This window comes from Hyperolius riggenbachi, chromosome 6 (assembly GCF_040937935.1).
Source record: "Hyperolius riggenbachi isolate aHypRig1 chromosome 6, aHypRig1.pri, whole genome shotgun sequence".
In the NCBI taxonomy this organism is placed as follows: Eukaryota; Metazoa; Chordata; class Amphibia; order Anura; family Hyperoliidae; genus Hyperolius; species Hyperolius riggenbachi.
In genome coordinates, this window is record NC_090651.1 from 331,526,719 (window position 1) to 331,550,415 (window position 23,697).

The 23,697-nt window shown below is 46.9% G+C and overlaps 1 protein-coding gene across 1 annotated transcript; it reads left to right on the forward strand.

The window, feature by feature from the left end:
* The first annotated feature begins 3,376 nt into the window (after window positions 1–3,376).
* Window positions 3,377–14,550, forward strand: LOC137522921 (uncharacterized). The gene is made up of 3 exons (XM_068243070.1): window positions 3,377–4,164; window positions 11,748–11,849; window positions 13,550–14,550. Exons 1-3 carry the CDS (start codon window positions 3,968–3,970, stop codon window positions 14,415–14,417), a joined length of 1,167 nt encoding a protein of 388 aa, XP_068099171.1. The 5' UTR covers window positions 3,377–3,967; the 3' UTR covers window positions 14,418–14,550.
* Window positions 14,551–23,697: the final 9,147 nt, after the last annotated feature.

Genomic DNA, 23,697 nt, shown 5'->3' on the forward strand with positions numbered 1-23,697 from the left:
CTATCCATGTCGGCCTGGAGGGGGAATAGTAATTAGCGCCACCTGCCGGATGCGCCCGGCTAACGGATAAGTACCATCACTGCTATAGCCATAATTCACATTGCGGCCTATGGCGGCACCCGAACCATTGGCACAACTCTGTGCCAAAATTAGCTATCTTAGGTGGGGGGGGGGCTATGTACCAGATAGCCCCAGGAGAAGGACAGGTCAGTTAGCACAGCAGGCAAGCCAGTTAACTGTGTTTAGTTATGATTAGGGGACATTATTTTTGTACTAAAAGATGGCTTCATCCAATTTTTGTTAGGCAGGCCTACTTACACCACTGCTAAGTTCATGTACATTTGGCTTCACCCATGACCACACCCAAGGCCAGACTGACAATTCATGGGGCACCCGGGTAATAGGAGATTATGGGGCCCTGTACCAGTGTTGCCAATCTTTCACGTTATTTTTTCACTGATGAAGGATATTTTTTACTGATAAAAAACCCTGCGTCAAAAAATAAGCGTGGTCACGCAACAGAATGGGTGAAGCCAAATAAACATGACCTTAGCAGTGGTGCAAAAGGTCTGCTGGGGAAGTTTGAGCTATGCCATAGTGTTTCCCCAAAAAATACATGTGATCTGACAGAATTTCACCAAAAATACACGTAATCTGGCAGAGGTTCCTCCAAAATACAGATAGTATGGCAGTGGTTCCCCCAAAATAGTCGTAATCAGCAGCGGTTCCCCCAACATACACATAATTTGGCAGCAGTTCCCCCAACATACACATAATTTGGCAGCGGATCACCCAAAATACACATATCACTCAAAATACATGTGATTTGGCAGCAGTGGTTCCCTCCAAAACACACATAATCTGGAAGCAGCGGCTCCCCCAACATACACAATCTGGCAGCAGTTCCGAACCGCGTTTCCCAACATACACATAATCTGGCAGCTGTTCCCCAAAATACACTTAATCTGGCAGCAGCAGTTCCCCAAAAATACAGTTAATCTGGCAGCAGTTTCTCCAAAATAGGTGACCCCCTTTATAGGTAACCAGGTCTTTAGGTATCCCCAGTGGAAGTAACCAAATCTATAGGTGTTCCCAGTATAGGTAGCCAGGTCTATAGGTGTGGGTGTCCCCAGTCCCCTGGTCTATAGATATCCCCAGTGGAAGTAACCAGATCTATAGGTGTCCTCAGTATAGGTAGCCAGGTCTATAGGTGTCCCCAGTATAGCTATAGTAGGCTGACCAGATGTCATTTTTCCCCGGAGAGGTCCTTCCTGCCTCACAGAGCGAGCCAGAAGAGCCGATTGAAGAGACAGAGAGCTGAACACAAGCCGAGCATCCAAGACTCAGTCCAGTGTTTTCCCCAGAGCCTATCAGCTGGGCAGTAGTGTTGTCCGGATCATTAACGATTCGGATCTTTTTTGTGAGTCGAATCATCCGGATCATTACAATGAACAAATGATCCGGATGATTCATGATCCGGACAAAACTACTGCCCAGCTGATAGGCTCTGGGGAAAACACTGGACTGAGTCTTGGCCGCTCGGCTCCTCTTCGGCTCTCTGTCTCTTCAATCGGCTCTTCTGGCTCGCTCTGTGTTCGTCTCTCTTCACCGGAGACATTTCAAAAACCTGGGAGGACCTGTCCAGGGTAAAAGACGACATCTGGTCAGCCTAGTCTATAGGTATCCCCAGTGGAAGTAACCAGGTCTATAGGTGTGCCCAGAATAGGTAGCCAGGTCTATAGGTGTCCTCAGTATAGGTAGCCAGGGCTATAGGTGTTCCCAGTATAGGTAGTCAGGTCCATAGGTGTGGGAGCGCGGAAGGGGGAGCCCTAAACTGAGGGTAGGGGGAAGACGGCCCCCCTCCCCACCGCTGTGTCCGCTGCTCCCCCTTCACTGTGCTGCCACCCCAGAGCGGGCCACCCCACTGACCACGGACCCTCAGTCCATGCCCGAGTGCCCAAATGGTCAGTCCGCCCCTGACCACACCCATATTCTGGTGTAAAGCCACGCCCATTTTTTTCACACAGTATGCCGAGGTGCCCGGCATCTTTCAGGATTCTACAACGCCCCTGCCTTTTATAATCTCACACAGGTACACTTTAAAGAGGGACACTGTGGGAAATCAGTCTGATATTACAGGGAGGAGGTTTATCTGCATCTCACTATTTAGGGGTAATAAGACATGAATGATTCTTTGCACTATGGGGAAAGTGGGAGTAGGAAAATGGTCTATTATCTGCCAATCACAGCTAATATAAGCCTGCAATTGCTTTCTGACTGTTGTTGGTATGTGGAATTTGCGAACTGCATTCCCCTCATATTCTACCTGTTAGTGGTATTTTTGCATGAAGCTTGCATGTCCTTGCAATTTGTCTGCATATAGCATTGGTTTTTGGCAAAGAATGCATACTAAGTAATTTTACTATATTTGGTAACAGAAGGTGTAGAACAACATGCCTCCCAACTTTTTGAAATAAGAAAGAGGGACACTATAAGACACACCCTCTTATCACGCCCCCACCACATCCCTAGTCACTGACAGCAGAAAAAATACAGAAGCAAAAGACAAAGCTTTAAAATTCAGACCACACTGGTCCTCTCTATCATCATAAGTTCTGAAGGAGGTGGTTTACTTTTTTGGCAGTTAAACTACTGTTCAGGAAATGCTTTTGAAAACAAAAAAACCCTGAGAATCTCACATGAGGAGATGGACTAGTCCAAAACCTGTCGGATTTTAACTGCTTACTGTTATGCTGCATTAGTCATTTAAAAAGATCTGTGAATTTAGTCCAGAGAGAGGGACACATGAGGAAGAAAGAGGGGCAGAAGGATTTAGTTCCCAGAGAGGGGCTGCCCCTCTGGAAAAGGAACAGTTGAGAGCTATGGAACAACTGTGACTGCATAGACTGACCCCGCCTATTCCCCTGACCATACCTACTTTTTCAGTGCAGCATGGCTAAGTGCACAGCTCAGGTTATCTTTGAGGCAGGGAACACACTTGTCTTTAAGTTTTCTGCGCGCGTTTTCCTGCATACTTTTTCTGCACACCTAGTGTGTTTCTATGCAGGAAAACGCGCACATTTTTTCACAGCAGCTGATGTACGAAAACAGTCAAGTGTGTTCCCTGCTTGAGGCCCTGGATCTTCTGGGACCTTAGCAACACCCCTGAAGTAGCTAATGACCTGCCTGCAAGGACAGGTGACACAGAAATCATTAGTACAAAGAGGCCAACTTTTCAGGAGGTAACCTTCTGATGGCTGGGAGCAACTTGTGCACTTCATTGTCAGACTGAATTTAGTTCCACTCTCATTAGCATATGAACACTTCCTATGGGTGTGGCCTGCACTTCCTGTTCTGAGTTGTTCTGTGTGGAGTGCCAGTGTTCTGGCTGTCTGTGAGGGGGGTTTTGGAGATTGCTGGAGTGCCCTGGCTGTCTGTGAGGGGGGCTTTGGAGATTGCTGGAGTGCCCTGGCTGTCTGTGAGGGGGGTTTTGGTGATTGCTGGAGTGCCCTGGCTGTCTGTGAGGGGGGTTTTGGTGATTGCTGGAGTGCCCTGGCTGTCTGTGAGGGGGGTTTTGGTGATTGCTGGAGTGCCCTGGCTGTCTGTGAGGGGGGTTTTGGTGATTGCTGGAGTGCCCTGGCTGTCTGTGAGGGGGGTTTTGGTGATTGCTGGAGTGCCCTGGCTGTCTGTGAGGGGGGTTTTGGTGATTGCTGGAGTGCCCTGGCTGTCTGTGAGGGGGGTTTTGGTGATTGCTGGAGTGCCCTGGCTGTCTGTGAGGGGGGTTTTGGTGATTGCTGGAGTGCCCTGGCTATCTGTGAGGGGGGTTTTGGTGTTTGCTGGAGTGCCGTGGCTGTCTGTGAGGGGGGTTTTGGTGATTGCTGGAGTGCCCTGGCTGTCTGTGAGGGGGGTTTTGGTGTTTGCTGGAGTGCCGTGGCTGTCTGTGAGGGGGGTTTTGGTGTTTGCGGACATGGCGCAGCGTGTCTTGCTCGCACTCGCCCTCTTGTTGCTGCTGATGTTGGAAAGGCGTCAGAGGGCGGAGCGGCGTTACTGGGTGCACCCCAGGCTGATGCAGAGACGGGAGCGAGGCCATTTTGCAACCCTTTATCCAGAGTTACTACAAAACCCTGAGCAGTTTTTTGATTACTGCCGCATGACCATTCCAGTGTAAGATTTCCGTTTTTTAGCTCTTGTCTGTATTTAATATTGTTTTGCTAAATGGAACCTGAGGTAAGAGACCTATGGAGGCGGACCAAAGCCAACTCATCCACAAGGCACACCTAGGCAGTTGCCTAGGGCCTGAAGAACGTCTAAGGGCCCAGTGCCTGGTGGATGCTAGCCCCTCATCAAATGTAACTAAAAAAGCCAGCCATAAGTGGTGGGCAAAAACTGCTATCTTGCCTAGGGCCCAATTTCACCTTAAAGGGAAAATAGCCAAAATTAGCTTTACTCACCTGGGGCTTTCTCCAGCCCCTTGCAGCTGACTGTCCCACGCTGACCGCTCCACTCCCGGCCACTGTCCCAGTCTCAGTGCTCGGTATTCAGGCCGATCGCGGGGTCGGCCTTACTGCGGCTGTGCAAAGCGCCACTGTCAATCATGGCCACATGGGCTGCTGCGAACTGCGCAGCGGTCGGCCTGAATACCGAGACCGGGACAGTGGCGGCGAGCTCAACAAGCATGCAGATCAGGTGCTCTGACTGACATCAGACTGGATTAGCTGCATGCTTGTTTCAGGTGTGTGATTCAGCCACTACTTCAGCCAAAGAGATCAGCAGGATTGCCAGGCAACTGGTATTGTTTAAAAGGAAACATCCATATCAGTCTGTTAAGGTTCCCTTTTATTAGAGGCAGAGGTTCAGCAGGACAACCAGGCAATGTGCATTATTTAACCAGCGGTCTCTGCCACTCTAAGGACCAGAGACTGCTTGTACCAAAAATGGCGGAGCACCGACAAATAATGACGAATCGCCGCAGTAACAGTCAAGGCCGCACCTCGGGAAGCTGGTTTACCCACTCTGCCGTCTCTATGATGGCAGAGTTACTGTGAGCCAGTCAGGAGCTGCTTTCATTGGCTCCTGACCCTGCCTATCAATGTAAGCCAATGGGAGCTGCTTACGTTGATAGACAGGGTCAGGAGCCAATGAAATCGGCTCCTGACCGGCTCACAGGGCGTAGATTTCAATCACGAAGGTCCTAAAGTAGTTAAAAGGAAATAAACATGTCAGCCGCCATATCCTTCTCTCCTATCAGGTTCCCTTTATATCTGCTTACTGATAAAGAGGGAAGCCTCAGGATCCTAATGAGGCTTCCCTTGCTTGTAACAAGCCCCCCATTGCTGAGCGTGGCCCCCCTACGTATGCACAGTAGCATGGAGGCTACAAGTTTGTGCTCCTGCGCATGCACGGAAGGGCTTAGTGGGCTATTGCGCGCACATGGCCCAGGAATAGGAGCAGACCCGATGCGATTAGCAACAATGCATTGTCACTTATCTCCTGGGGGCTGCGCTCAGCAACGGGGCACCACGGAGTAGCGAGGGAAGCCTTAATAGGATCCTGAGGCTTCCTTCTCTCAAAGGCAAGTATCTGATTTTGTACCCAAGCTTTGGCTCAGGTGCACTTTAAAGCCCAGTACACACTTTCAATTATTATTGTCCAACTGATTATTGTCCAATCAGCGCTTGTTCACACCTAGGGCATTTTTGCAGTTTTTTCAGCGCCGGCGATTTTTAAAGTCTCCTTAAAAGCGCTTGTGCAACGATTCCTTATGTGACAGTTCATATCAGCACATTGCATCAGCTTTCCGCTGACCAAAGCACTGCCTGTACCATTTTCGGGGTGATTTTGCTGCAATGGAAGGTATAAGAAAAGCGCAAAACGCTAAAAAAAAATCGCTGTATGCGGCAATTGCGTTTGCGCTTTTAAGAATAAATACATTGTATTGTTTCCGGGTCAAAGAGTTCACTTAGTGAACAAAGAAATCGCTCTGCAAAAGTGCTTTACACAGAATCGTAGCGCACAGATGAGCGCCGGGGAGGCATATGAGGGATTACACAACTAAACAATCTGCTAATGGTATTCACTATCTGCTGACTCTCATACTTAGTGATGAGGAGTAATGACAATATTCTTTTCACAATCATTTTCAAAGATGCCATCGAAAATAAAGTTTTGAAAAGAAAAAAAAGTTTTGTTGTTTTTCATGGTTTTACAAATATTCGTGGTAAAAATCATATTTTTTTTTTGCATTTTCGCTGTAAAAATTTTCAGTGTAAAAATATAATTTTTCATGGTAAAATAAAGAGTTTTTGCAAAACGTGACAATACAAGCTATTTTCGCAAACATTTTCTCAAAAATAGTATTTTCGATGCACAAAAATGACTGGTGAAAGTTCGCAAGCATCACTGCTCATACTACATGGAGGTGGTAAAATCGGTCAGTGATTGGCAAATCATAATGGAATGTGTGTACCAGGCTCAATACGTTTAGCCAAAACAAGCATGCAGATCAGATGTTTCTGACTGAAGTCTGACTGGATTAGCCGAGAGCTTGTTTCATGTGTATGAATGAGTCTCATTCGGATTTCATCGTCTAATTACTGCGCCTGAGCGGATGTGTGCGGGGGGTTAAACTTACCCAGCAGCCTTCCTCTTTAACCCATCCCTCGCTGCGTTCCAAGCGGTGGCCACGTCACTACAAACATTTCCTCCTTCCAGGTTGAAGGAGGAAGCGTAGTAGTCGCGTGACGTGGCTTGGAACGCAGTGTGGGACATGCCGTGGGATGGGTTAAAGAAGAAGGCTGCTGGGTAAATTTAACACCCCCCTCCCCCCCGCACACACCCGCTCAGGTGCAGTAATTAGAGGATGAAATCCGAATGAAACTCATGCGGATTTTATCTGGAGCTCATCTCTGCGTGCTGCTGGTGGCCGTGCGGCTCTGACAGGACGCATGTTCCAGCTATTTACCGTCTCGCAGTCACGCCATCCTCGCCGCTTGCATCGCTGTCACTGAGACAGGCAGCAGAGCCTCCGCATCTCAGTCAGAAGACAATTTGATGGTCATCGGACCCCGTGATTACTGTGAGCCAATCACAGTACACAACAGGGGAAGGACGGCTCAGGTCCATAAAGTGCCGGAGCCATCCGTGCCGCTGGGACTCTGAAGTCAGCTGCAGTCTAATCGCTATGATCGCCACAAGGACAAGTGATGAAAGGGGCCGCTAGATGGCGTCATAACGATGAGACTGCAATTGACTTTAGCTACATAGACGTCCCGGCGGCATGGACCATTAAACATAAGAACCAAGCAGAGCTGTGCATACACCAGGAGGGACACAGAGGTCTGCACATACTGCTACAGAGCGGCGGGTGAGGCCTATTGCACACTACAGGGCAAATCCAGGATTTCCAAAGGGGGGGATTCCTGAAAGCCGCGTGTGGGCGTGGCCAAAACATGGTGTGGGTGGAGCCAAATACTAGCAGTTTCTAGGCTAAATTGCACCCAGGGTGGGGGCGTAAAATGCGCCCCCAACGTGGAGACAGGTATAGGTGCCCGCAGTATAGGTAGCCAGCTATAGATTCCCCCCCCCCCCCCCAGTATAGGTAGCCCATATAGTTGCCCCCAGTATAGGTTAGATAGGTATATGTCCGCAGTATAGATTAGATAGGTATAAGCAGGGCTCCAGCCTTAGGGCGCAGTGTAGAAGGGGGCACACAATTCATTCAGCTGTCATTCCCAATTGTGTTTGAAGCAGAGAGAAATAATAAAAAGGATACATGACAGTGACTGCAAACCAGATAACTAGAGATTAAGGTGTTGGGGAGGTTGGGGGCCCTGGGGCACCTATTAGTCTAATAGCAATCAGTGTGTGATGGCTGGGGTGTGAGGGATGGGGGGCGCACTTTGGTGTCTCAGCCTTGGGTGCTGAAGGACCTCGTCCCGGCTCTGGGTATATGCCCCTAGTATAGGTTAGATAGGTATATGTCCCCCAGTATAGGTTAGATAGGTATATGTCCCCCAGTATAGGTTAGATAGGTATATGTCCCCCAGTATAGGTTAGATAGGTATATGTCCCCCAGTATAGGTTAGATAGGTATATGTCCCCCAGTATAGGTTAGATAGGTATATGTCCCCCAGTATAGGTTAGATAGGTATATGTCCCCCAGTATAGGTTAGATAGGTATATGTCCCCCAGTATAGGTTAGATAGGTATATGTCCCCCAGTATAGGTTAGATAGGTATATGTCCCCCAGTATAGGTTAGATAGGTATATGTCCCCCAGTATAGGTTAGATAGGTATATGTCCCCCAGTATAGGTTAGATAGGTATATGCCTCCAGTATAGATTAGATAGGTCTATGCCTCCAGTATAGATTAGATAGGTAGGTGCCCCAGTATAGGTTAGATAGGTAGGTGCCCCAGTATAGGTTAGATAGGTATATGTCCCCAGTATAGGTTAGATAGGTATATGCCCTCAGTATAGGTTAGATAGGTATATGTCCCCCAGTATAGGTTAGATAGGTATATGTCCCCAGTATAGATTGGATAGGTATATGTCCCCAGTATAGATTGGATAGGTATATGTCCCCAGTATAGATTGGATAGGTATATGTCCCCCAGTATAGATTAGATAGGTATATGTCCCCCAGTATAGATTAGATAGGTATATGTCCCCCAGTATAGATTAGATAGGTATATGTCCCCCAGTATAAGTTAGATAGGTATATGTCCCCAGTATAGATTGGATAGGTACAGTATATGTCCCCCAGTATAAGTTAGATAGGTATATGTCCCCCAGTATAGATTAGATAGGTATATGCCCCAGTATAAGTTAGTTAGGCGGGGGGGAGCGGGGAGAGCTGCGGGGAGAGAGGAGTTTCCACTTACCTGTCTTCATCCTGCACGCAGCTTCTATCTTCAGCCTCTCCCGGCGCGCGTCGCATCGGTAAGAGCTCCCCCTGTGATGACATGCGGTACGTCATCACAGGGGGCGCTGTTACCATGGCGACAGACGCCGGCCGGGACAGGAAGTACATAGAGGCTGCGCAGGATCCAGGCACTGTAAGTGGAAGTCTTCTCTCACTCCCCAGCGTGAGGCCCGTACGCCCGCCGCCACCCGCCAGCAGCAAGTGAGGCCCTCCGCAGCATAAGGCCTGCTCATGAGACACTCGCCGCACACACCCCACTTCCGGTCTTGGTGCAGGGGGGTGTTCCAGACACCCGGAACACCCCCCACCGTGCGCCAGTGCGCCCAGTAATCCCAAGAGTAACATATTGGTATTTAAAGAGACTGTACAAAAAAACCACCCCTCGGGGGTACTCACCTCTAGAGGGGGAAGCCTCTGGATCCTGTCAAGGCTTCCCCCCCCCCACGGTGGTCTCACTCACTCTGGCCCACAGAAAGTACAGCCGACAATTTGTCAGGCTGTGCAATATTTACCTTTCCCATTCAACAAATAATTCCTGTAATTTGTGCACCTGCCCGAATGTGCACAGCAGCGGATAGTGTTCTGGGCATGCATACTTGAAAAATGGCGCTGATGTATGACTGGTACTTGTCAAGAATGCATAACACTGTACCGGCCATGGGCAGGAGCGAGAAATTACAGGGAGCGCAAGTGGCCAGAGCATGCGCTGCTTCTTTGTCCTCTGTGAGACTGGCTGCAGTCGGAGCCACAAACAGGTGGCAGAGCAGTGCAATGGAGAGAAGCCCATCCAAAACAGAGAACAGGTAAGTAGCAAACATCCTGTCAGGACCCACTTTGGATGTTCTGTTGTAATTAGAGTGGACCTGAACTCAGAACTTCCTCTCTGCTCTACAAGATAAGCAACAACATAACCTTTAAATAAAAACATTTCTTTGTTACAGCTGATACAAATCCTGCAATAAATCTGCAGTGTGTCTACTTCCTGCTTTTATGGAAGCAGACATATTTTTAACATACTTTGCTTTCAAATGAGCTTAGATGTTGTGGCAGTCAGGTGACACAGTGGGCTCGATTCAGTAAACAGTGCTAACCCAGTTAGCACGCCTAAAGGCTTTGGGCGTACTAACTAGGGTACTAAGTAGTTAGCACATACAAACTACTTAGCACCGTAGTTAGCACATGCAAACTACTACTTAGCACCGTGCTAACTAGGGTGCTAAGCTCCATGGTTAGATACCCCTGGTCTTGCTAATTATGATCTTGTAAAAGATAGAATATTTGGAAATTTAAATTCAATCTGAGCTCTATATATTATGTGACGATCATTATATTATTGTTAACAATACCTCTCCTCTTCCACAGTGATAATTGATGCTGAAGCTACTGTTGGAAAAGTTAGGAGGCGCACTGCTACACTGCATATTCTGTCATATGTTCCTTTTCTTTGTTGAATAAACACTGTAGCTTACATGTGCTAACTACGGTGCTAAGTAGTTTGCATGTGCTAACTACTTAGCACATGCAAAGCATGTTAGCACATGCAAAGTGGCTTTTCACTGGCGTGCTAACACTTAGCACCCTTTTGTGAATCAAGCCCAGTGTGGAGATAAATTACAACTTGTGATTAGACACAGAGGAGGGGGAATTAGACAGGCTCTCTAAATACATACATGGTACATTTCTCAGTTTTCCTTCTGTCCTGTGCAAGAGTTCCGCTCCACTTTAAAGCATCTGGATGACATTTATTTATATTTGCTGAAAAATCTATGCATCTCCTTTGAATGATGAATGTACATATGGTGGTGTGCTCTAACATATTGACAGTATACAGGAACAAAGTCTGAAGAAGGCTTATTAGCAGAAAGCTTACTCTTTTTCTTTTAAGCCAATAAATGGTATCATCCTGATTCAAAACCCTCTGCTTTCGCTGATGGCTAAGATGGTACAATGCTCTACTGCTACAGGAAAGTAGAAGGATGCCAAACCATACACACTAGCATAGAGGTAGTAACCGCTCAGGTGACAGTAACAGTGTAGCAATGAAAGGAAAGCAAACAGCATTTTTATCCCTGCAGTTCTCATAGATGGTAGGAGATGAAGGACAGAAAATGAGCCAGGAAAGAGTTAACTTAAGCAGACGAGATCACTGCTAGCTAGGGAAAAAAAAGAGAAAGTCATAAATTAGGGTTAGATAAAGTAATAACTGCTGGGGTCAGTGTCAAAGCTGTAAAAGAGGTAAAGGAACTAGCAGAGCTCACTGATATTTGTGAATGCCTGCATTAAAACTCAGCTGAGCTTAGTTCTTTCTGCTTTGTAATTTTAAATCTCTGGTATTTCTCACATCATCTGAATGTCCATATAAGAGGAATGGATTACCAGGTGACAGTTATGATTGATCCTGATTGTTATACCACACCAGGAAATGTGAGAGAGAGAAGCAGGGATTGGGGAACACTGGAATTCAGCTATTAGTGCAGAGCAGGGCACTGGCTGGCTGCAGGACCAGAAGAGATGATTTACTTTGACATATGACCTCTTCTCTCTCCAAGTCATGCCGCCGTTATTATCTTATTTTATCTCCCTAGGCCGTGGCCTTCTGGCCTTCCCAGAAATCCGGCCCTGCTGTCATGTGGAGTCTTCAATAAAAATACCAGCTTTTTTCACCTACCTTGCCTGGTTGTGCGGATCCTTCTTGTTTGCACAACTGTGTGTGTTACCTCGATGCACAGTGTTGTGTGATGGAGGCCTAAAATTCATGCACCGCTACAGAGCATGTTTGTGAAACGTCCCTGACTTCAAGATTCCTGTTTTTTCATGTTTTTCAGGTTTAATGCTTTGTTGGATATGGTGAGAGCGTACCTGCGGAGGACTGACACCCGTATGAGACAGGCAATATGCCCAGAGCAGAGACTGCTGCTTACACTTAGGTACCCTCACCCTTTATGCATTGCTCTTTGTTTGGTGAAGAATTGATGGCCTAGCCAGCAGGAGAACAGGGGCAGCTGACATACTTGTGGTGTGGGTCAGCGGGCAAACCTGCACTCATCGGGATTTGTGGATTCAGTACAGGGCAGAGTCTAGGGTACCAAAATGTAGGACTGAACAATTTTAGGAAAAGTTTGAATTGCCATTTTTCTGTCAGAAATTGCGATTTTGATTCGATCCACGATTTTTGATACATGATTGATCAACACACTGATGGTGAGTATGAGTGCCCCCAGTATAGGTAGCAAAGTTTAGGTGCCCCCAGTATAGTTTAGCTAACTATAGGTGCCCTAGTAAAGGTTAGCTAGCTATAGGTGCTCCAGTACAGGTTAGCCAGCCATAGGTGCCACAGTATAGGTTAGCCAGCTATAGGTGCCACAGTACAGGTTAGCCAGCTATAGGTGCCACAGTACAGGTTAGCCAGCTATAGGCGCCACAGTATAGGTTAGCCAGCCATAGGTGCCGCAGTACAGGAACCCCCTCCCTGCAGCGGCTTCCCCCCAGCCCCCCCCCCCCCGGGCGCACCGGTACCGTAGACAGAGGAGACGAGCTGGTGGTGCGATCTGTGCGGGCGAGAGTAACAGCACCAGCCGTCCATGATCGCTGCGGAGGGAGGGAGGGAGAGAGTGAGAGGAGGGGGGGGGGGACACCACTGCAGAGAGGAGGAGGTTAAAAAAGCACAGTCTTGTCCTAAATAGCGATTCGGTCTACAAACGATAGACCGTTTAGCTCTACCAAAAGATCCGTGCCAGTAGGTTCCTGAGATGTAGATTCGCCCCTGGCTATTGTCTTCCTGGCATGTTAGAGTGCTCTTATCAGTAAGGTATACATGAGTTTAGGAAGCTGTGATGTAGTCTTAGTAGGTGATTTTGTCTATAACGCATGACAAACTGGTGACCACCTTGTAATTGGCTTTTCAGAGGCACGCCCGTTATTTCGTGGACTGCTCCACCTACCACAACATCTGTCCCCCCCCCCCCCCCCCTGATTGCTTTTCCATTGTTGTGGGGAGGATGAGTTTGGCGCCAAACTCAGTGTTTTGGTAACAGATACTAATTTATGTTTGCCTGATGAAGCAGGTGTGACCTGCGAAATGCATTGCATGTGGAATTTTTCTACTTAGTAAAGTTGTTTTGGAAATTGACCACTTGTGTCTTCTGCTGAGGTAAGTCCACCACTACCTTCCTTTTTAATTTTTTTTTTTTTTAAATCTTATTGGCACCTCTGTTTCACCTACTATTATATTACCCTTCATCTACTATTATATTACCTTTAGTTTAGGGGTGCTTCCCCTTTGTTTTTACACACTAAAAAGAGCGACTTCTTAAACCAAGTGGTGTCGGTCCGGTTTATTCTACCCACCTGCATTCACAGTAGTTGTCTTTGAGTTAACCCATGTTTGTACGTATTACGCTAACTTGAAACAGTAACTTATTATCGGTACATACTACACCATATAGGGCTCTTGGACTCAACTTTTATGTTCCCTCAAAGCAAGGTCAAGGAAGCTGAAGTATTCCCTTATGTCTGCAGCAAAGGTCACCCATTTCCAACTCTTGTATAACTATAATTCACATAATACCGCCAAGCTTCCTCCCTCCTGCTGCAAAGTATATCTACTTTTTCTTCTTTTTTTTTTCAGATTTCTGGCAACGGGACATTCGTACTCCTCTCTAAGTGTACAATTCCGACTGGGAACATCCACAGTCTCAGGAATTGTCAAGCACACCTGCGAAGTGCTGTGGCGCGTTCTACAACCACGGTACATGGCTGTACCGAACCAAGCAAAGTGGGAAGAAATTCTGGCGATGTTTTCAGAGAGGGTGAATTTTCCGAATTGCTTCGGAGCACTTGGTGTGAAGGAGATAAGGCTTGTCAGGTCTGGCGGAAGTGACTACGGTGATGATATATTCTCCCTTGTTTTGCTTGCCCTGGTGGATGCGGATTTCAGATTTACTTATGTAGAGGTTGGGTCGTTTGGAAGCCCAACTGACTCTTTTGTATTCCAGAATACACATTTCTACCAATCGTTGAGAGCTAATAGGCTCCATCTGCCAAACCCCAGACCATGGCCGGGAACCTCCTCACCTAGTTACCCCTGTGTCCTTGTGGCCAGTGAGGCGTTTGGGTTGTCAGACCACATTATGCAGCCTTACACCGAGCAGGATCTTAGTGCTGCTCAAAAAATGTTTAACCACCGGTTAAGCCGTGCTCAATCAATGGTGGAAAACACCATTGGGTTGCTGGCAAACAAATGGAACGTGTTGCACAGTGTCATGCGCCTCTCACCGGTTAACGCCACAGATGTGGTCAAAGCATCTTGCGTGCTCCACAACTACGTGAGAGATGCAGAGGGCTACCAGTCAGAGCATCTCCTGAAACATGACATGGCGGGCGTCTATTGCCAGCCTCCTGCGGGCACCGCCACGGCCACCAACAACAGGGACAGTCTGGCCCAGTTCTTCCTGACCCCTCAAGGCCAGGTACCTTGGCAGGAAATGTTTATTTAGGCATTGGGATGTTATTCCAAGTATTCTGTGTATTTTTAAAGTTGAGTTATCTTTTCTGATGATGTATAAAACGTTCATAGAAGTTTTACAGGAGTTCCAAAAGAAAATGTTAAGTGATGATTTTTCTTTTAATAAATATTATGTTTAAACTGGATTTATGTATCATTTCCACAGCTTGTTCTTGTCTGTGTAGAAGATGCTTAATTACCTGATGACACTGGCAACTTCCTATACAATAGACTGCCTGTGCTATAAACTGCAATCTTCTAAGAGAGATTCAGACTGTGCCTTCCCCCATTGTAGTATGAACAGTGGGGATGATGCAGTCTGAGGGAGCTTAAACAGCCACACCCACAGAGCCTGAAAGGGACATTCTCAAGTCATCATTTTAGTCCTGTGATCAAAATTTTCACAACAAGATGTTTACCTGCATAAACTTCATCTCACACTGAAAAGGTAATATTTGAGGACTAAGCTAGAGGCTAAATTCCCACTAGCATTAGACCCGTCAGGAATGGATGCAGCATCATTACTGCTGTAGTTGTTTCCCGACTTTAGTATGGCTTCCAGTATGTATGGTACGGGGGTACCTTTGAGACGAACAAAAGATGCTGCAAGTAGCAGTCAATTGTTGACACTGAACCCGATCATCTACTTTCTCTCTGTTTCCGCATCACTCACCTGGACAATGGGAACAGCGGGGAGAAGCTGGCGTCTAACACTACTGTGATTTAGTCATGAGATGGTTGCTTTATATCTCGCCCAGACCACACCTTGGATGTGAAACAGCCTTTGTGATAGTCCGCTAAGAGCCTGGTGTCCCACCTCATGTCTCGCCTTATATCTAAAATGCACTGACATTGAGTTTGTACTCCCTGTGTCTAACCGCATGAATAAAATCACAGCATCGGACAATGCTGTTGCATCCTTGATTCTGAACTTCTAGTCACTCGTCAGCATGTCCCGCAAGCATTTCGGGCAGCAGCAGCAGCAGTGGTGAGTGAACATCTTTCGTTCATCCTCTGGAGTGCCGTGGCTCTCTTTTACTTGTTGTCACTTAGTTTTATATGTCCACCTGGAGAGCATATTTCAGTTCAGGGACCTGTAAGGTTATACAAAAAGGCTGGAAGAAGCCCCAGGTAAGTAAAATAGAACTTGCTAACACCCCTCTTAGGTTAACTGTAAGTCCAAATACTAGGGAAATGTATTGTTCTAGTTTTGAATACTGAGGAATTGGGGTGGAAACTTGTGGCGAAGTTCACTGCTGTCTGTGTCCCTTCTGTGCTGTGTTCAGTAGTCACAGAGGAAGGATGATCGAAACTAGGTTTATGTACAGGATTCGCCAACTCTCTACATATGCAAAGTCCTTACTCCCTGTTCCTAGCCAGAGCATAACAGGAACCAACGACCCACAACAGTCCAGGTAGTCTTATGCAGCAATACAAGTAGGACAGTGCCATCTACAGGCCAGATGTATGAACACCACAAACTGGAAATATTTTCTTTGTCCCTGGGAACTCAGCCAGGCCGCATGGCTTTTCTTATAATAGCTACCCCCCCCCCCCCCCCCCTCACAGATGGGAACACAATAAAACAGTAAAAATACACACAGGAAGTTGGCACCCCTCTTCACACTCACCCAATTTGTTTTTACAAAAAATTTTAAGTGGGTTTTAATGGATATATTAAACACATGCATAGCTCCCAACTGTCTCTCTTTTGGAAGAACAGTGCCTCTTTGGGAATCCAGTCCCTCTGCCCCTCCTTCTTCCTCATTTGTTCCTCTTTCAGGACTGATGTACAGGTCTGTGTACATATACATATTTTCTCCTGGAAAAATGTGTTTAATTTACTCTAAACTTTATTCCCATACTTTGAATTACCGTATATACTCGGATATAAGTCGACTTCGTGTATAAGTCGACCCCACTATTTGACCCTCTTAAGCTGGAATTTTTTAATAACTCAAGTATAAGTCTATCTAGCAAAGTTAATGGCTGCACAGTAGACTTGAAGCCTTGCACAAGACATAATGAAAACATAGAGAAATGCAAACTGTATGTATTAAGAGAGTTTAGCCTAATGTGTCTGTGTCTAATAACAAGTTGTAATTTGATCTCTTCTCTGTGTCACCTGACAAGGCAGATAAACTCATTTGAAAGCACAGGATGTTAACAATATGCCTGCTTCCATGAAAGCAGGAAGTAGACACACTACAGCTGATACAAATTCTGCAATTCATCTGCAAACAAAAGGCATTTTTCTTTTAAAGGATATCATGCTATTGCATATCTTTTAGAGCAGAGAGAAAGATCTGAGATCAGGTCTGCTTTAAACAATAAACCCTTCCCAGAGCCCCAGCAGCCAGCATCTCTCTATCCCTCCCCACAGTGCTAAATCACCTGCAACACACTGAAAATCCCCCCTCCCTCCCAGCACAACTCTGTAATGTTATGCGCTGGGAAGGCAGCTTCTTTCTGTCCCCTTCCCCGCAATGCTAAACTATTTTGTGCTTCCATCCTCTCTCCCCCCCCTCTGTGCGATCACAGTGAGCACTGCAGCAGAAGCCAACACTTACAGTTCGATTGCCAGCGCTGAATCCTCTATACACTCTCCATTCATGCCGCTCTCTGTCCAATAGTACAGCTCCGGTTCCTGATGTCATGTGACTTCATGTGTCATGTGACATCGGGAGTCGCGCTGTACTATTGGACAGAGAGCGGAAAGGAGGGAGTATAGAGGATACCGCACTGTCAATGAAGCTTTATCGCCGGTGTCCTGTCATGAAAAGCTGCTTGCATCAGGGATAGGCAGGTCAGGACAGTGATCGGTGGCTGGAACAGAAGGATTTTTAGAGCAGCTTCTACTCCCGCAGCGGTTGTAGGAGCCGCTCTAAATCCCTCCGTTCCAGCCACCGATCACTGTCCTCACCTGCCTATCCCTGATGCAAGCAGCATTTCATGACAGGACACCGGCGATTTAATCTCCGCCCCCCGCCATTCTCATCATTGTCCCATGCCCATCTAATTGCTGCTCCTCCCTGAAGTGTCAGCACATACAGCGAGTGCCAGGGAGAGAGCTGTATTATTCATTTTAATGGGGAAAAGTGAGCGGCTCCTACCCCGGCAGCCGCCGGAGCATCACATGCTCAGCGGGGACCAGCATTCTCAGCTGCCGCCTGAGAGAATAAGTAATGAGCGGGGGTTAGTCCATTCTCCTGCTTGCAGGGGGGCACAGCATTGTGGCATCTAGGAATCATAGAGCAGGGGGATAAAATCCGCTTGGCTGGCAGCACTAGTGGGATCATACTGCAGCAGATGCAGAGCAGAGGGGTCAATTGATACTCAGCTACAAGTCAGAAATTTAGGTCTGACACGAGTATAAGTCGACCCCCCTACTTTACAAAAGTAGATCAGACCTAAATTTCTCGACTTATAGCCGAGTATATACGGTAATTTAGTTCTTATTTTCAAATGTTAATATAAGGAAATATAGACCTGGATAGAAAGGACTAGTATGATCTGAATTATAAAACACACTTTCTTATGAAATTGTGAGAAAACACGGAAAAGCCGCCGCGTGTATTGGCGGCAAATTCCGAGGCGAGCGTGGCGGTTTGTCCACAGCAGCGTGCGTCTGGGGTGGCTGGGTCTGTTAGTTCACACAGGCTGAGGAGCTACGCGCGCCAGAAGTCAGACCTTTTATAACAGCAGGAGATGTATCAGCTGATCAGGACGATCAGCTGATTCCTGCTGGACTCCTGATTGGCTGAGTGTCTCGTGTGGAAGCACTCAGACCTTAGTCAGATCCTACAGTGTGTTAGAACCAGGAGGACCTGGGAATTCACACTGAGCCAGATTACTTGTATTGTTATTGTGTTATTCCTTAGACCAGTTCCAGGGTGCTGAGACCACGGACCTCGCACCCAAGACTAGGGAACTGTATTATCATTTGTGTTATACTCCAGACTAGTTCCAGGGTGCTGAGACCACGGACCTCGCACCCAAGACTAGGGAACTGTATTATCATTTGTGTTATATTCCAGACTAGTTCCAGGGTGCTGAGACCACGGACCTCACACCCAAGACTAGGGAACTGTATTATCATTTGTGTTATTCTCCAGACCTGCTGGTGACGCCCATCTTCCAGGGGTCACTAGTCACCGGGTCTTCTTGCTATTCAGCCTGGGACTCCGCCCCCTTGGATGTCTCAGGCTGCTGCAAGATCTCTGCACTTCCAAAGGGAGGGACTTCTCATACTGCCAAGGACCATCTGCTCCTCGGGTGGTCCTCACTCAAAGTTATTACTGTTGCACCAAAGACTCACACTATATAGGTGTCCAGAGGTTAGCAATATATCTGTATTATCGGTGATTCTGCAGATCATCAATAATCCGGTATATATCTGCATTCTTGGTGATACTGCAGATCACCAATAATCAGATTCTCTCTGTGTGCTGACACTGATCGTTACAGAAATCTTTACAGTATGCATGACTAGGGGTGTGTCAGGGGCGTGATTAGGAGTGCGGGGGGGGGGGGGGTGTTAAAAATTGAATGAAACCCAGCATTTTTTCTTTGCTCTCAAAGATTATTTACAGCATATTATATGCAAGCAGTTTTTTTTTTTTTTTTTTTACTAGTACAGCATTTAAAGGGTTACACACAGGATTTAAAAGTTCCCTGCCAGCAAAGCTGGACGCATCCGAAGTGCAGATAATGTTATCTTGTATTTTAATTGTATCAAGTGCGGAATGTAAATAAACACTTCTCTGACACTGCAGGCTCTGCTGAACAAAGTCAGATAGTCAGAAAGCATTTCTGCTTACGTTAGAACATGAATAAAGCAGTTATAAATAAAATGCAAAGTCAGCTCTCAGAGAAAAAAAACTGCACTTTTGGGAACGTATAATTTCTAAATGTATAATAATACTTATTGCACAAAAGCAAATATGATAACCGTATGGCATATAAAAAGTAGGAAAACATGTTTTTATAGATAGTTGGTTTTATACCGCTTTAAGTGTCCCTCTTTCTTATCTCAAAAAGTTGGGATGCATGGAAATACCTGCATTCAAGCAGCTATGTCACTGGTGATGTCAGCACTGTGCACAGAACACAGGGAATGTAAAGCCTTTTGCAAGCTTGCTTCAGGCAGCAAAAACTTAACTTTAGAACCAGCCTTGCAGACACTACTGAAGGAATTAGATCAGCCACACAGCCAGCTGGAATTTGTTTTTAAAGAGTTTATATGTGGCTCCCTGGATATTGCTCTCACTGAAGATCGGCATAAAGCCTGGTGTAGTCACATGCCAATAGATGTATGTTCATGTGTATGATGCCTATAGCGGGCCTGAATGAAATTGCACAGCGCCTCCGACGGATGAAGGATTTAGTATTCACAATCAGGTTCAGGATTGGCGAGACATGAGTCCTCCCGGCCAGAGAATGGTCATGTGATACTGTAGCAAGCCCAGAGCAGCTGAAGGCAGAATGCATAGGATATATCGCCAGCCGTATAATTACCTTGACATGAAGCAATTAGCGATGTGAAGAGAAAGATGAATTACACACCAGGAACCAAACTCTATTGTCATCTGTTTGGTGAGAGGCATCTGTCAGTCGGAGCCCTTTTAATATGAGAGTCACTCCCAGCAGAAGTCAGAACAGTTTATGCTGCGGGGGTGAGACAAGCTATGGTGATTAGTGCTGCACATTGTCCTTCATACTGCAGGAACCTAAACGTTGGGAGCAGAAAATGATTGAGATGAGATGGAGCCCTAGGCAAGATAGCACTTTTTAGTTAGATTTGGTGAGGGCAGCATCCACCAGGCCCATAGACTCTCTCCAGACCCTAGATAACTGCCTAGAATTGCCTTGTGGATGGAAGGACAGCAGCTGTAGCAAGAATCTGTATAAGCTGCAAAATGGCATTTTACAGACACAAACCCACTCTGATTTGACATTATAAAGAGGAACTCCAGTGAAAATAATGTAATAAAAAAGTGCTTCATATTTACGATAATTATGTATAAATGATTTAGTCAGTGTTTGGTACGCTGACCATGTGTCCTCTTTTGCCCGAACAGGTCCACTTTTTCAGACCTGTCCGTGGCTGTCCTCCCGGATATTTGATCTGTCCGGAGAGCCGAACACACTTGCAGAGATCCATTGAGGCTGAGATGAGCCGAACACTGCGAGTCAGAGGCAGAAGAACAGCTTGCAGAGATCCATTGAGGCTGAGATGAGCCGAACACTGCGAGTCAGTGGCAGAAGAACAGCTTACAGAGATCCATTGAGGCTGAGATGAGCCGAACACTGTGAGCCAGCAACAGAAGAACTGCTTGCAGAGATCCACTGAGGCTGAGATGAGCCGAATACAGCGAGCCCAAGGCAGAAGAACCATTTGCAGAGATTCTCTGCAAACGGTTCTTCTGCTGCGTGGGCTCGCAGTGTTCGGCTCATCTCAGCCTCAGTGGATCTCTGCAAGTGGTTCTTCTGTCGCTGGCTCACAGTGTTTGGCTCATCTCAGCCTCAGTGGATCTTCTCTCTCTGCAAGCTGTTCTTCTGCAGCTTGGGCTCCCAGTGTTCGGCTCATCTCATTCAGCTCCTGACTCAAACGGCTCTTCCTCGGGCTAGGCAGTGAGTCAATCCCTTCCTGCTGCTCTGCTCCACCTCCAGCCGCCCCCATCCACTGATACAGAGCAAATTGCAGAGCAGAGGGGTGGAGACAGCCAGAGACAGCCTGAGTTCAGTGGGACTCACGCTGGGCTGATCACTGGTGCTGTTTGTGTGTGACCTGTGGGAGCAGCTCAGCAGCACAGCCTGAGCCCTGAGTTCAGTCTGTCAGTGTCAGTGAAATTGATTCAAGTCACGGTGGTGCTGTGTGGGCAGCCTGTGGGAGCATAAGGGCCTGAGTTAGCAGTGAAGTCACTCTGCTGTGTGGGCGGCCTGTGGGAGCATAAAGGCCTGAGTTAGCAGTGAAGTCACTGCTGTGTGGCCAGCCTGTGGGAGCATAAGGGCCTGAGTTAGCAGTGAAGTCACTGCTGTGTGGCCAGCCTGTGGGAGCATAAGGGCCTGAGATTCTAAGCTATACTGGGGCCATATTCCTATCTAACCTATACTGGGGCCATATTCCTATCTAACCTATACTGGGGCCATATTCCTATCTAACCTATACTGCGGACATATACCTTGTCCGCACATTTGTGGGGAAATCTGCCAATCTCATTGCATTTTGTGGGAAATTCTTCTGAGAATCTGATTGCATTTTGTGGTTGGCCGGCCGGCCCTCGACCATGTGGTCTGGAAAAAAAAAACGTCCCTCCATGCCCACGAAGTTGAACAGCACACTGCTAAGGTCTTGTATATTTGGCCCCACCCATGACCACGCCCACATGCTGTTGTGATCGTCCTCTTTTTTGGAAATCAAAATATGGTCACCCTAGTGTTTGGCCATTGTAAAATCTTTCCTCTCCCTCATTTACATTCTGACATTTATCACATGGTGACATTTTTACTGCGGCCAGGTGCTTTTTTGGCAGTTGGAGACAGCTGTAAACAGCTATTTCCCACAATGCAATGATGTTCACAGACAGGAAACTGCCAGGACCATGGTCCTCACAGTTTCCTGTGGGAGGGGTTTCACCACAATATCAGCCATACAGAACCCCCTGATGATCTGTTTGTGAAGAGGAAAAGATTTCTCATGTAAAAGTGGGTATCAGCTACAGTTCAATTCTTGCTATGGTTTCTCTATAACATTACGTACACACAATCAGTTTGCTCACAACCTCCCAAATAGAAACAAAACACTGAGGGCCCTATCACACTGGGCAATGTAAGTCTATGGGGCCTTTCATACCGACGCGGTGCCCAAATTTCCGCTTTGGTGCCCAAAGATTGCTATTTTTGTATTGGCACCTATTGCTGAGCCTAATTAGTCCACTGCGCTCTTGTTTCCTGCTCCTCCCACTGGTGCCTGCCCCTAAAGACAACCCCCCCCCCAGCCAATGCCTAACTTTACCCAGATATTTTGGATGCAGCTGCAGGCAAGGAGACTTGTGTCCTCTCAATCGGCCTAAACCAGGCTTTCTCATCAAGGGTTCCTTGAGGTCTGTGCAAGGGTTCCCTGGCATTCTCCCCTCCCATGTCAGAGCCGGGTAGAGAAAGTTTTGAAAGTACTTCTTTGGCTCCCCTGTGTCCACTTCAATCATTGCATGCTTGCCCCAATTGTGGTGGGGTGGAGTATAATAGAGCTCACTGTAATAGGGGGTACTATATAAAGAAGAACTAAATTGGAGGTCAGAATAATGACCACATTAATAAAATGCACTAGAATAGGAAGGCAGTATAATGGGTGGCATCATAATAAGGGGTAGTGTAATAAAGAGTACTGTTTAGGTGAGCAGTCTTAATTGGGGGCTAAATAACAAGGCTGTTACAATGAACAACCACACCCACTTTAAAGGAATGTGCATCCTGCAAAATAGATCACCCACCCCAAGTCCCTCCATTGAAGTGGGGATGGGTTAAAACCTCTCTCTGAATTCTCTTACTTCTGATGTCCCAAATGATAATTATTTCCCTCACTTCCTGCGGTCACATAGACACAACAGGAAGTTAAAAGAAATCTCTCTATAGGGAACATAAATCTTACCTTTGGCCTGTTCATTGGAGGAGATGGTAGTGTCAGAAGATATATCACTAATGCTACTAATCCTTTATTTCTGGCATTTCTCTCCTATTACTTGACTGATTAGGGCTGGGGACAGGTTTGTTTATTCTACTCTTTGCAGTTTCTTTGCACACTGGAATCTGTATTGCACTGTCCATAGTGTTTCTGCAGTGTAGCCATTGTAAGATTAATTGTAGCCAGTGATGGCATGGGTGATGCTGGCCTGATACTCCAGTTGTTGGGAGTACTGTCAGACAGAGGCGGGACAAGGTCTTTCAGCACCCAAGGCTGAGACAGCAAAGTGCGCCCCTCTATCCCTCCCACCCCAGCTGTCACACACTGACTGCTATTAGACTAATAGGCTCCCCAGGGCCCCCAACCTCCCCAAAACTTTAATCTCTAGTTATCTGGCTTGCAGTCACTGTCCTGTATCCCCTTTTCTTATTTCTTTATGCTTCAAACACAATTGGGAATGACAGCTGAATGAATTGTGCGCCCCTCCTACACTGCGCCCTGAGGCTGGAGCCTCTCCAGCCTCTGCCTCTGCCCGGCCCTGCTGTCAGAATCTCTTTTTTTTGGGGAGGCAGTGCCCACAATGATAAAA